Raw genomic sequence first — 14311 nt, 5'->3', positions numbered from 1 at the left:
CTGCGCACAATACTCCAAGTGAGGTCTCACCAGTGTTCTGTACAGCGGCATAAGCACTTCACTCTTTCTACTGCTTATACCTCTCCCTATACATCCAAGCATTCTGCTGGCATTTCGTGCTGCTCTATTACATTGTCTTCCCACCTTTAAGTCTTCTGAAATAATTACTCCTAAATCCCTTTCCTCAGATACTGAGGTCAGGACTGTGTCAAATATTCTATATTCTGCCCTTGGGTTTTTACGCCCCAGGTGCATTATCTTGCACTTATCCACATTAAATTTCAGTTTCCAGAGTTCTGACCATTCTTCTAGTTTTCCTAAATCCTTTTCCATTTGGCGTTTCCCTCCAGGAACATCAACCCTGTTACATATCTTTGTGTCATCAGCAAAAAGACAAACCTTACCAGCGAGGCCTTTTGCAATATCACTTATGAAGATATTAAACAAAATCGGTCCCAGTACAGATCCCTGTGGAACCCCACTGGTAACATTACCTTGTTTTGAATGTTCTCCATTGACTACAACCCTCTGTTGTCTGTCACTCAGCCACTGCCTAATCCACTCAACAATATGGGAGTCCATGCTCAATGACTGCAGTTTATTGATAAGTCTTCTATGTGGGACAGTGTCAAAAGCCTTACTAAAATCTAGATATGCGATGTCTACTGCACCTCCACCGTCTATTATTTTATTCACCCAGTCAAAAAAATCTATAAGATTTGTTTGACATGATCTCCCTGAAGTAAACCCATGTTGTTTTTCATCTTGCAATCCATGGGATTTTAGATGTTCCACAATCCTATCCTTTAATAGGGTTTCCATTAATTTGCCTACTATTGATGTCAGACTCACTGGTCTATAGTTGCTCGATTCCTCCCTACTACCTTTCTTGTGAATGGGCACGACATTTGCCAATTTCCAATCTTCCGGGACGACTCCTGTTACTAATGATTGGTTAAATAAATCTGTTAACGGTTTTGCCAGCTCACCACTAAGCTCTTTTAATAATTTTAAGTGTATCTCATCAGGCCCCTGTGACTTATCTGTCTTCACCTTAGACAGCAAACTTAGAACATCTTCCTCTGTAAAGATACATGCTTCAAACGATTTAATAGTCATTCTTTCTAGTGGAGGTCCTTCTCCTTTTTCTTTTGTAAAAACTGAACAGAAGTATTCATTAAGGCAGTCGGCTAGCCCTTTATTCTCTTCTACATACCTTCCGTCCTTTGTTTTTAATTTAGTTATTCCTTGTTTTAATTTCCTTTTTTCATTTATATATCTGAAGAATGTCTTATCCCCTTTTTTCATAGACTGAGCTAGTTTTTCTTCTGCCTGCGCTTTAGAAGTTCTTATAACTTGCTTGGCCTCTCTCTGCCTAATCTTGTAGATTTCCTTATCTTCATTGCTCTGGTTTTTTTTATAATTGCAAAATGCTAGCTTTTTATTTTTAATGATTTGGGCCACTTCTGCTGAGTACCACATTGGTCTCCTCCTTTTTTTGCTTTTACTGACGAGTCTAATGCAATTTTCTGTTGCCTTCAATAATGCACCTTTTAAGTAGTCCCATTTCTCCTGGACTCCATGTAATCCGTTCCAGTCTGATAAGGACTCATTTATGACTAATTTCATTTTTGAAAAGTCTGTTTTTCTAAAATCTAAAACTTTTGTTTTTGTGTGGTGGGACTCTTTCACAGTTCTTATATTAAACCACACTGACTGGTGATCACTAGATCCCAAGGTTTCGCCTACAATGACATCATATACCGAATCCCCGTTTGTGAATACCAAATCCAAAATGGCCTCCCTCCGGGTTGGCTCCTCAACCACTTGTTGTAGAGATAACCCCAGTAGGGAATTTAGAATATCTGTACTCCTGGTAGAACTTGCTATTTTGGTTTTCCAGTTTATATCTGGAAGATTGAAATCTCCCATAATGATAACTTCTCCTTTCATTGTCATTTTAGCTATTTCTTCAACTAGTAGATCATCTAGTTCTTTAACTTGACCAGGTGGTCTATATATCACACCTACACGAGTTACTGCATGGTTAGCAAACTGCAACGTAACCCAAACTGACTCTATGTTGGCCTCACCAACTTGTATTAGGTTAGATTTAATGCTATCTTTCACATACAGGGCCACTCCTCCTCCTTTCTTGCCTTCTCTGTCTCTTCTGTATAAAGAGTACCCTGGTATGGTTATGTCCCAGTCATTTCTTTCATTAAACCATGTCTCCGTAACAGCCACTAAATCTACATTCTCAGATGCCATTATTGACCCAAGTTCATTGATTTTTTTACCTAAACTGCGAGCATTTGTAGACAGGACTCTGAGCTTATCATTTCTTAACCTCAGTGCTTCTGGCCTGTTCTGGCATTGTTTCGGGGGGCAATTGGACTCTTTTATTTTCACTCTTTTGCCCCCCCTTCCTAGTTTAAATACTCTTTCGCAAATTCTTGGAGTTGTTCACTAAGTACATTTGTTCCTTTGAGAGAAAGATGCAAACCATCTTTTTTGTACAGTTCCTTTCTATTCCAAGTAGAGCTATCATGAGAAACAAAGCCAAATCTTTGCTCTTGACACCATTTACCAAGCCATATGTTGAACTCCTTTATGCGCCTCTGCCTATCATTCTGAACATTATGCACAGGCAGAACTTCAGAAAATGAAATGGTGGATGCAAAATCCTGTACGTCATTACCAAGTGTGATAAAAGATTTTTTCACCTCTGACACTTCATTGCAAGCCAGGTCATTTGTCCCTAGATGGACAAGAACATCCACGTCCCCTTCCTGCTTTGCTTGCTTAACAATATTAATAATACGTCTTCTATCTCTTCTAGCAGTAGCCCCAGGGAGACATCTCACAAAACCAATATCTCTTTACTAGTACTTAATGTAGTACTTGAAGCTAGTACTTTCAGCTAATGAATTAGGCCAGCTAATGAGTCTGTCTCTATATATACACACACTCCTTCCCAAACTCCTCCCCCAGCAACAAATGTAACACCTTAGTGAGCTAGGCTCATTAGCAAACGCACAATAGCAAACAGCTGACCGAATTCCTTACCTCTTCTCAATCAATGATCAGCAAAAACAACACAGATGAGCCAGTTGGAGACTCTAAGCCAATCTCTTGCAGTATCTCTTGAATCTCTTCAGTCTGCTGCAATATCTCTTTACTAGTACTTAATGTAGTACTTGAAGCTAGTACTTTCAGCTAATGGTCCTAGTAGTACTTGAAGCTAGTACCTTCAGGCAATTGGTCTACTATTTCCCCTATCTCTTTAGGAGTGACCGGACCATTAAGGATGGAGAGATCAGAGGCTGTCAGGGTAGGAAGGTGACAGGAGGCTAGGTACGACTGGAGTGTACTGTCTCTGAGTCCCTCATCGGAGGTTAGATTGTACAGGGCAGTGTAGCAGGTCGAGAACCTCTCCGCTATCACCCTAGGGTCATAGTGAATTGTTTCATCTGCCCCCTTAATAGCACTCGGACTCGCTTGGGGAGTGTGGTTCCTGAGTTGTCTGGCCAGTAGCGTGTGTGGTTTGTTCCCCCAGGCATAGTAACGCTGTCGCGTGTAAAGCAATAGCTTGTTGACACGACCTAAAGCTAGACTCTTTAGTTGGGCTCTAGTGTCAACAATTTGTCTGAGTGTGGAGCGCGAGGGACAAGCAGCCATCTTGCCCTCTAGGGTTCGCAGGCGGGAGGTAAGAGTCTTGACCAGGGCAACTGAGTCCCTCTTTAGTCTAGAGCTTATCCCAATACAATGACCCCTCATGACGGCCTTATGGGCCTCCCACAGAGGACGAACATCTCCCACTGACCCCTCATTCAAAGCAAAGTAGGACTTCAAATGTTTGCGAAGTTCCTCCCTAGTAATGGGCTGCTTCAAAAGGGAGTCATTAAGTCCCCAGTGGCATTGGCGGACATGACCCGATCCACTACTAAAGTCGATCATTGCTGGGGCGTGATCGGACCAGGTGATTTGGCCCATATCCGCCCCCTCCAATAACCGGAGTGTCGAGATTGTACCAAAAAAATAGTCGATACGGGTGTGGGATCCGTGTGGGGCAGAGTAAAAGGAGAAGGATCTGTCAGTTGGGTGGGAGAGACGCCAGAGGTCATACAGGGAATACTTCCGCACTAAATTTACGAAAGTCCCTAGCCAAGCGCTGCTGTGTCGCCCAACTTGATTTCTAACAGTGATTTCTCCTCTGATGCTTGGACTTTAGCTGTCATTCTGGTCTTGTCTGACAGCCTGGACAACAGTTGCATGTTTCTAGCTGCTACTATTCAGGAGATAGCAGCATCTAAAGCAGCCCTCCCCCCCTCCACTTTCTGCCTGAGCCCAGGCACTCAGGGCTGTGCTCCTCCTCCCAGTGCTCTCCCCAGTACTCAGGGCTGTGCTCCTCCTCCCAGTGCTCTCCCCAGCACTCAGGGCTGTGCTCCTCCTCCCAGTGCTCTCCCCAGCACTCAGGGCTGTGCTCCTCCTCCCAGTGCTCTCCCCAGCACTCAGGGCTGTGCTCCTCCTCCCAGTGCTCTCCCCAGCACTCAGGGCTGTGCTCCTCCTCCCAGTGCTCTCCCCAGCACTCAGGGCTGTGCTCCTCCTCCCAGTGCTCTCCCCAGCACTCAGGGCTGTGCTCCTCCTCCCAGTGCTCTCCCCAGCACTCAGGGCTGTGCTCCTCCTCCCAGTGCTCTCCCCAGCATTCAGGGCTGTGCTCCTCCTCCCAGTGCTCTCCCCAGCATTCAGGGCTGTGCTCCTCCTCCCAGTGCTCTCCCCAGCATTCAGGGCTGTGCTCCTCCTCCCAGTGCTCTCCCCAGCACTCAGGGCTGTGCTCCTCCTCCCAGTGCTCTCCCCAGAACTCAGGGCTGTGCTCCACCTCCCAGTGCTCTACCCAGCACTCAGGGCTGTGCTCCTCCTCCCAGTGCTCTGCCAGTCTCTTGTTTATAATACAGAGGATACGGCTGCACATGACAACGCTGTGAGAAGAGGCTGCAGAATAGGAAAGTAGCATGCATTTGTGGGAGTTATTATAAGGTAAAATTGAAAATGATAAATTTTAAAGAAAATGATAACATTTTAAAGCACAAAAGTACTTATACAGCAGGGTGTACTATACCATTAGGGTATAAAAAAAATGAAACTGCAATTACACTTTAACAAATGCCTCAGAAAACCAGATAAAAAGGGGGGCTGAGCGCGAAACCAAGAACGGCCGCTATACAATGTACGGTGCTGTGCTTGGTGAGATGTGAGAAGGCTGCGGAGCTCACAGGAGCGCCAGTGACTGGCGGGGGTCCTAGAAGTTGTACCTCCACCGACCAGATACTGATCACCTATCCAGAGGAAAGGTCATCCGTAAAAAAACAAAAAAAAAAAATCTCAGAAAACTCTTTTAATGTTAAGAGCCGAGCTCATGCAGAGCCAGAATTCACCTGGTTTGCTGGAAATTTCACAGCCGTCATATTGTGTGTTATATCTACAAATAGCATCAGCGCAGGGATCGGCTGCCTCCAGGACTCCAGCTGTTGTAAAACTACAACTACCAGCATGCACAATCGCTCACTTGTGTTAAGAAATCCCATAGAAATGAATGGAGCATGCTGGGAGTTGTAGTTTCACAGCCGCTAGAGTGTGGAGGTTGCTGATCCTTGCATTAGTGGGTTGAGCTGCGCTAAGGAGGCCGGGCAGGCATGGGTTGATACGGCAGTGTCTTACTACATGTGGCGGTGTGACAAGGCTGCTATATCAAGGTCCAGTATGGCCAGGCTGGGATATGCCATGGCGATCAGAGGACCACAGGGCGTCCAGTGTCAGCGGGTTGCAGCCAGAGGGCTTGAATATAATGGACTAAGGGGGAGACTGATCATCTCCCTGGCACCTGAAAATGATAATTACACTTACCGGTAATTTGATTTTCAAGGGTCCACCTCTCAGAACAGGAAAGCCACAGGTATAAAAAAAAAGGAGCCTCTCCCTTCCTCAGTGGTTTTCAGAGACGAGAAGCCCTCCGTAATTCAATCATCCAACTTTCCTCGACTGAAGACATATGCTCTCTCCACATATAATCATATTTTTTATGCACACCTCGTGACCATACGCAAGAACTGTCACCAACACAGAAGTAAAAAAGGGTGGGAAATTTAGGGGTGCCGTCATGGACTCTTGAAAATTAAATTACCGGTAAGTGTAATTATCATTTTTTTCCTATCGTCCATAACAGCACCATGAGAGATCCTATAGAAAAACTAGAGTGGGACCACGGCCTGGAGAACCTTACAACCAAAGGACAAGTCAGAAGAAGAAGAAAGATCCAGTCTACAGTGCTTATAGAAGGTCAATGGAGATGACCAAGTTGCAGCTTTGCAGATGTCCTGGATTGAAGCTTCTGCTCTCTCTGCCCAAGAAGTTGCCATCGCTCTGAGCCAACCATCCTCGGGGTACCGGCTTCTGCAGGGAAACATAAGCTAAACAAACAGCCTGCCTTATCTACCTGGTTAAGGAACTTTTGCTAGCCGATTTCCTTTTATTAGGGTCTGTAAACTGTATAAACAAAGATGATGCCCTCTTCCACTCCTTGGTAGCCTCTAAATAAGCCAGCACACATCTCCTAACATCTAAATGATAGAGCTCAGCTTCCTTAGGGTGATCAAAAAAGGAAGGGAGAAACACTTTCTGGCCCTTGTGAAAATCCAAGACTACCTTGGAGAGAAATGCTGGATCGGGGCGAAGACAAATCCTATCCTCCTGAATGGACATATAAGGAGGGTTTATGGAAAGAGCTTGCATTTCACCTACTCTCCTGGCTGATGTGATGGCCACTGAAAAGACACATTTTAATGTTAGGATCTTGATGAACACTTCAGAGAGGGGTTCAAAAGGAGCTTTAACCAAAGCCTGAAGAACTAGGCCCAGGTCCCAAGGAGGGACTCTTGCTATCCTGTCCAGGGTATTTCTAGCAACAGACTCACAAAATCTAACAATAAGAGGATACACAGCTAGCCTAGAATCAAACAAGACACTCCGGGCCGAAATATGAACCTTTAAAGTACTTAAGGCCAACCGTTTATCTAAACCCCTCTGGAGAAACTCTAAAATCCTAGGGACGCTAAGCTGACAGGAATGAGAAGGAGGAATCCCTAAAAACTTAAAGAAAACCGACCATATTCTAGTATATATGCCTGTAGTCACTTCCTTCCTACTTTTTAATAAGGTAGAGAGTAGAGACTACCGACCCAGATAGCCCCTTACGGCTCAACACCGACCTCTCAAAAACCAAGCCGTCAAGGGAAGGCCCCTGACTGGGGGATGTATTACTGGGCCCTGGCACAAAAGATCCGGAATCTCCGGAAGGACCCATTGCTCCCTCACCAACAGTAGTCTTAACCAGGTGAACCACGCTCGACGGGGCCAAAAGGGGGGTATCAAGATCACCGAAGCTCTGTCTTCCCTTATTTTGTTCAACACTTTAGGAATTAATTGTAACGGAGGGAATGCATACAGAAGACCCCTGCCCCAGGGCTGAAAGAAGGCATCAACTGCTGTCGGCGAATCCCCTGGACAAAGAGAAAAGAACCTTTCCACCTTCCTGTTGCTTCCCGTAGCAAAGAGGTCTATGTCTGACAACCCCCACAGGCTTACTATCTTGGCAAATATGTCCTGATTCAAGGACCATTCCCTCTGGTCTAGTCTGTTTTGACTCAGGTAGTCTGTTTTCCAGTTGTCTACACCTCTAGTGACAACACTCTCCCTTCCAACAAGGGACATATTTGACTGGTAATTCCCATCAACTCTTTGGATCAGGTCCCCCCCGATGATTTAAGTAGGCCACCACGGAACCATTGTCGGACAAAACCTTTAAATGTCGGTTCTGAAGTCAAGGCAGAATCTCCTGCAGAGTCCTTTAGAAATGCTGTCAATTCTTTTGCATTGGAAGAAATCTCCCAATCTGCACTGTCCCAGGATCCCTGAAAAATCCTGTCCAGAAAATGGGCCCCCCATCCAGACGGACTGGTGTCTGTAGTGACTACGAAAGGGTCTATCACCTTCCACAGGACCCCCTGATCTAAATTCTCCTGCACCAGCCACCATTCCAGCGACCGATAGGTCTTCATGGAGAGGAGAGTCTTGCTGTTCAGCTCCTCCTGTCTCCCTGAACAAGACTGGAGAATCTCCCACTGAAGATCCCTGGAATGAGCCTGAGCCCACAGAACTGCCGGAATGCGGGATGTTAAGGTACAGAGGACAGACATAGCTTTCCTGACTGAAACGTAAGGGCATAAAATCAGATCTCGCACCACTGACCTTACTTTGTTCATCTTGTCCAAAGTCAGAAAGGATCTCTGGGAGGTTGAGTCGAACAATATCCCCAGGAACCTCTGCGACTGTAGGGGAGGTCATTCTGGATTCCTCCATATTCACGATCCAACTCAATGATTCCAGGATCTGAATTACTTGATCTGCCTGTGAACGACAACTCTGCCTGAATGGGGCTAATATTAAAAAATCGTCCAGGGATGGGACAAACAAGATGTCCTTCTCTCTTATGTGAGCCGCCATCTCCACCACCAACTTGGTAAAGCCATAGAAATCCCGAACGGAAGCACCCCGAACTGAAAGTGTCTTACTCTCCCATTCAGATGCAGTGCCACTCTCAGAAATTTTTGATGACCAGGAAAAAAAAAAAAAAAAAAAAAAAAAAAAATCGACAGATTGTAATACGCATCCTTTATATCCAGCACTACAATCCTTGTACAGAAGATCTATTACAGTTCTGACTGTTTCCATCTTGAACTTTCGGTATTTCAGAAATTTGTTCAAACCCTTTAAATTTATAATCGTCCTGTAATCCCTGTTTGGCTTCTTCACAAGAAAGAGATTGGAATAATAACCCAACCCTTCTTCTCCAGGAGGGCAAGGAATAAGAGCACCCTTTCTTACCAAACGCATCCATCTATCTTTCTAGTGCCCCTTGTGTATTCTGAGCCATCTATGAAACTAAAAAATATTCTGGTGTGAAAGAGCTGAACTTCAACTTGAACCCCTCTTTTAGAGAGGTTAGGATCCAACTGGTGTTGGAAATTCTGCACCAGGCGGGGAGAAAGTTTAACAATCTTCCTCCCGCCCTGGTGTCATTATGAATTATCCTTCCTGGGGCAGAGCCCTGACCCTTGAACAGGAAACCCTTTGATTTAGAAGAGGAGAATTTCCACCTGTTATCCTTTCTACCCGTGCTTCTATCTTTACCAGGAAATCTTTTATTCTCCCAAAAGGGATTATAATGCCTGCGGAGCCCAGAGGGGAACCCTTTTTTTCCTATCCCCAGCTCTTTCTAATATATCATAATCATAATGTAGAACCAAATAAAATACTTCCCTTCACAATGAATATTACATAGGCGGTTTTTTGATGCTACAACACCTGACCAATTTTTTTTAACCATAAATCCCTCCGGGCGGAGTTAGATAGAGACGGCTCTGACAGATAATCTAACAGCGTCTACAGAGGCATCCTCTAAAAAGTCCGCCGCCCTGGCAATAACTGGAATATTCTCCAATAATTGTTCTCTGGCAACTCTATCTTTAGGGTCCATTGACACATCCGTAGTGTATTGCATAACCGCAATACACCGGGCCGGCACCCCTATAGAAATGCCTAATAGGACATGTTCTATTTTTTTGGGGAGCCGTGGACTGGAAGTACGGAGCCGTGGACCTGAAATGCGGATAGCACAATGTGTGCTGTCCGCATCCTTTCCGTCCCCATTGAAAATGAATGGGTCCGCACCTGTTCCGCAGAATTGCGGACCCATTCTACGGACGTGTGAATGGACCCTTAATCTGAGACTCGAGCTGTTTAATCCATAAAATCAGGGCTCTGCTTGTGCAAGTAGCAGCAATATTGGGCTTAAAGGAGGCCCCAGGGATTTCCATGTGCGTCCAAGAAAACTGCCTGCCTTCCTATCCATAGTGTCTATTAATTGACCAAAATCGTCGAAGGGGAGAGAGGGAGGATCTACGGGATACCTTTGCTATGGGTAAATCAATCTTTGGGGCCCGATCCCAAGACTGGCAATCCGACTCTTTAAAGGGATACTTCCACTTCACGGATGATGGAATAAAACTCTGTTTATCTGGAATTTTCCATTCATTTGAAATTAAGGAAGAGACATTTTTATGAAGGAAAAAACACTGCTTCTTTTCCCCCTCTTTAAACATTACATCCTAAATGGAAAGAACCTCTTTTTGGTCTTCAATGTTCATGGTCGCTCGTAAAAGCTGATCCGTATCCTGAATAGGAAACAGGGGTTTACCACCCCTGTCCCACTCAGGAGAAGAACCTGAGCCTAGCTCCCCGCTTTCTAACAAAAAATCTTCCTCTTCTGAACTAGAGATATTGGAGTAACCCGGAGATTTATCCTGAGATCTATGAGGAACCTTCTTGGATTTAAGCGCGTTCCCCACTTCCTCTCGAATTAACTTCTTCATGCATTTCATCATAGAAGGAGATTCTTCTGCAATTGTAGACTCAATACATGGGCGACAAAGTAGCTTAGTATAGGCGGGGGCTAACTTTGTTTTACACAATCCACATTCTTTGTACTTTGTTTTAGAGGGTGCCTTTTTAGGTTTATCCTGAAAAACAAGACTGCCATAAGCCCGTATTCATAGAACCGCACATATCACTGTACATATTCTCCATCCATACCACAGGCGCAGAGGTAGACGGCTCCTTCTGGTCACCGGCACTCTCCATGACCTTCAACAGCCTGGATACTGACCTTCTCGACAAGGATCTCGGCTTGTAGCTGGGTATGAGAATTTAAACATCTGCAGGGACAAATCTCACGGGATTTTGTGACGTCACACACTCCTGTGCGCACGTGACCCACCAGGCTGATTCTTTTTTTATTATAAGACTCTGCCTGCCTCCACTGCCGGAGATGCCCGCCGAGCGGGGGAATTCTGCTACCCAGTTAGTAGCATGGTGTGAGGGAAGAGAGAGTAATCATGGCAGCGATGGAGTCTGGAAGCTGATCGCGCGCACAGCCGCTCAGCCCAGGAAGATGCCTCTCTCCCCACGTTTTTCCAGTATAGCCCTCGCGCTCTCCTGGCTGATTCCTGTGTCTTCTGAGTGTGTGGAGCGGGGAACTCACCCGCCCCCCCCCCCCCCCCCCCGGCTAAATGAACTTCCCTAGATGCCCAGGTAGAAACTAATCCCCTGTTAGGGACATACCTGTAGGATCCACTTCCTAGGTCATGAAACCACTGAGGAAGGGAGAGGCAACTCCTTTTTTTATACCTGTGGGTTTCCTGTCCTGGGAGGCGGACCCTCTCTCATGGTGCTGTCATGGACGATAGGGAAAAAGTGGTAAAACTATGTGTTTGCGACTTTTTAACTGCAACTTTGTAAAAAAAAAAAAAAAATATATCACATCTCTAGGATTTTGTGCTGCCCTCGCCACTTTCCCTAAAGAGGACAGGAAGGGTGTGTGACAAGTGGCTCCGACAAATGTATCTTCGTTTACGCGCAATTAGAGTCAGACATGTACGACAACTCTGAGCTGTGGCTTAGGCGCATGGACTGCAAGCGGATGCGCCTAATTTATGGCGAGATGTGGGCGTTGTCATAAATCAGGTACATTCGGACGAGATTACAAGCAGTGAGGGCAGAAATTGTCTGTCAAAGCCTAGGGGGAGGGAAATAGGCTATGATGGTGTGAGGGGGAGGAGTTATTTATGCTAATGAGCATACCGCCGGGAAAGCGTTATACGGCGATAAAATAGGACAGGTTAGTCCTGAGATTATGGATCGATCGCTGGGAACCATCAGGGTAAACAAGCATTAAAGATGACCTCTCACCTCTCCTGACATGTCGGTTTAATGGCTTCATGCATTCCCCATGTAATAACAGTTCTGGAGAATCTAGTCTTATGTCTCTATGTTGTGCCATTCCTTTATTATTTCTACTAGAAGTTATGAATGAATTGCTATTAGCCTTCAGTAAGGGCACAGAGGGGGGTAACCAGTTGCGGGGTGTGTACCTGCACAAACTCATTTTATCCAATCAGTGCTGCCATTTTCAGACTGTGCTGGTACACCCCCCCAACTGGTTACCCCCCTCTGTGCCCTTACGGAAGGCTAATAGCAATTAATCCATAACTTCTAGTAGAAATAATACAGGAGCGGCACAACATAGAGACATAAGACTAGATGATCCAGAACTGTTATTACATGGGGAATGCATGAAGCCATTAAACCGACATGTCAGGAGAGGTGAAAGGTCCATTTGGTTTTATATGTCAGAACATGGTGACAGGTTCCCTTTTAAAGGGTTTCTGCAGTTTTTTTAAACTGATAATCTATCCTCTGGCCGCTGCCTTCTCAAACAGCTGATCTGCGGGGGTCCCGGGGGTTGGACCCCACCGATCAGATGCTGATGATCTATCCAGAGGATAGGATGTTTAAACAAACTGCAGAACCCCTTTAACACCCCATGTTAAGCCACGCCCCCACAACTACACCCCCTTTTTTGGGGGGGGGGGGGTAACCCTAGAGTACACAGGGATTGCTAGTCATGCACTTGCCTGCCACCTACATGTGAAGATCACACATCACTAGTGACATCACAGGCTGCTACACGGGCGCTATTAGGTCTTGCTGGGACCAGTAGTCCGGCACGAGGCGCTCACCTTCTCTGCTGAACACATGGATCAGGCGGTTGGTGACAGTCTCGGCTACAGAGAACAGGTCGTCGGTGTCCAGCTGAGCCAGCAGCCGCCTGCAGCCCTCCCTCTCCGGGGCGCTCAGACCCGCCATGGCCGCGGCTCAGTTCCACCCGGTAACACTTTTGAAAGTACCTAAAACTTCCGCTCCGGGGACTGACAGCTGAGAACGAAACTAACCAGGACAAGGGCGCCACTTCCGGCTGCGTCACTGTCACGTGATCGGACGTCACCTGTGTGTGCGGCGGGACGTTCAGGGGCGGAGCTGGATGCTCGCAGACGCCAATACATTCTAAACAGCTGAAGTGGCTCCTTACTGTCCCCTCCCGTTATCATGGCGCAGCGGAGGGGGAGAGGTCATGCACAATAGTGTATCCTAAGTCAGGACTGCGAAAGCATTTCGGTGCTGTAGGCCGATAAGGAACACTGCACCCTCCTCTCAAGCCTTAAAATGGGATTGGGTAGAGAAGAGGCCATTGAGAACACTGCAGGTTGTCTATGGAAGTGAATGGGTTAACAGGCACAGTTCTGAGTCACAGGGGTGGACTGGGGACTTTAAGTGGCCCCATGTTGTAGGCAGGTCCAAATTGACAGAAGGTGGGGCCAGCAATACAGAAGTGCAGCACAAAATACCGCCCAGCAGAACCCAACACACAGTGCAGCACAAAATACCGGCCCCAGCAGAACCAAACACACAGTGCAGCACAAAATACCGGCCCCAGCAGAACCAAACACACAGTGCAGCACAAAATACCGGCCCCAGCAGAACCAAACTCACAGTGCAGCACAAAATACCGGCCCCAGCAGAACCAAACACACAGTGCAGCACAAAATACCCCCCAGCAGAACCAAACTCACAGTGCAGCACAAAATACCGCCCCAGCAGAACCAAACTCTCAGTGCAGCACAAAATACCCCCCAGCAGAACCAAACACAGTGCAGCACAAAATACCACCCCAGCAGAACCAAACACAGTGCAGCACAAAATACCGCCCAGCAGAACCAAACACAGTGCAGCACAAAATACCGCCCCAGCAGAACCAAACAAACAGTGCAGCACAAAATACCGCCCCAGCAGAACCAAATATCACAGTGCAGCACAAAATACCGCCCCAGCAGAACCAAACTCACAGTGCAGCACAAAATACCGCCCCAGCAGAACCAAACTCACAGTGCAGCACAAAATACCGCCCCAGCAGAACCAAACTCACAGTGCAGCACAAAATACCGCCCCAGCAGAACCAAACTCTCAGTGCAGCACAAAATACCGGCCCCAGCAGAACCAAACTCACAGTGCAGCACAAAATACCCCCCAGCAGAACCAAACTCACAGTGCAGCACAAAATACCGCCCCAGCAGAACCAAACTCTCAGTGCAGCACAAAATACCCCCCAGCAGAACCAAACACAGTGCAGCACAAAATACCCCCCAGCAGAACCAAACTCTCAGTGCAGCACAAAATACCCCCCAGCAGAACCAAACACAGTGCAGCACAAAATACCACCCCAGCAGAACCAAACACAGTGCAGCACAAAATACCACCCCAGCAGAACCAAACACAGTGCAGCACAAAATACCGCCCA

The 14311-nt window shown here is 46.6% G+C and overlaps 1 protein-coding gene across 2 annotated transcripts in view; it reads right to left on the bottom strand.

Annotated features, from left to right (window-relative positions):
* The window catches only part of C3H3orf38 (chromosome 3 C3orf38 homolog), a 28791-nt gene extending 15863 nt beyond the window's left edge, over positions 1 to 12928 (bottom strand). For both annotated transcript variants that reach the window (XR_005777436.1, XM_040423253.1), the window contains exon 1: positions 12696 to 12928. Coding sequence is in view for 1 of the 2 variants with exons in the window: in XM_040423253.1 (XP_040279187.1) it covers positions 12696 to 12822 (127 nt within the window). In the remaining variant the exon portion in view is untranslated. The remainder of the gene's footprint in view (positions 1 to 12695) is intronic.
* Positions 12929 to 14311: the final 1383 nt, after the last annotated feature.

This window comes from Bufo bufo, chromosome 3 (genome assembly GCF_905171765.1).
Source record: "Bufo bufo chromosome 3, aBufBuf1.1, whole genome shotgun sequence".
Classification (NCBI taxonomy): domain Eukaryota; kingdom Metazoa; phylum Chordata; class Amphibia; order Anura; family Bufonidae; genus Bufo; species Bufo bufo.
The sequence above is the reverse complement of the archived record's forward strand: the minus strand, read 5'-3'. Positions and strand labels throughout refer to the sequence as shown.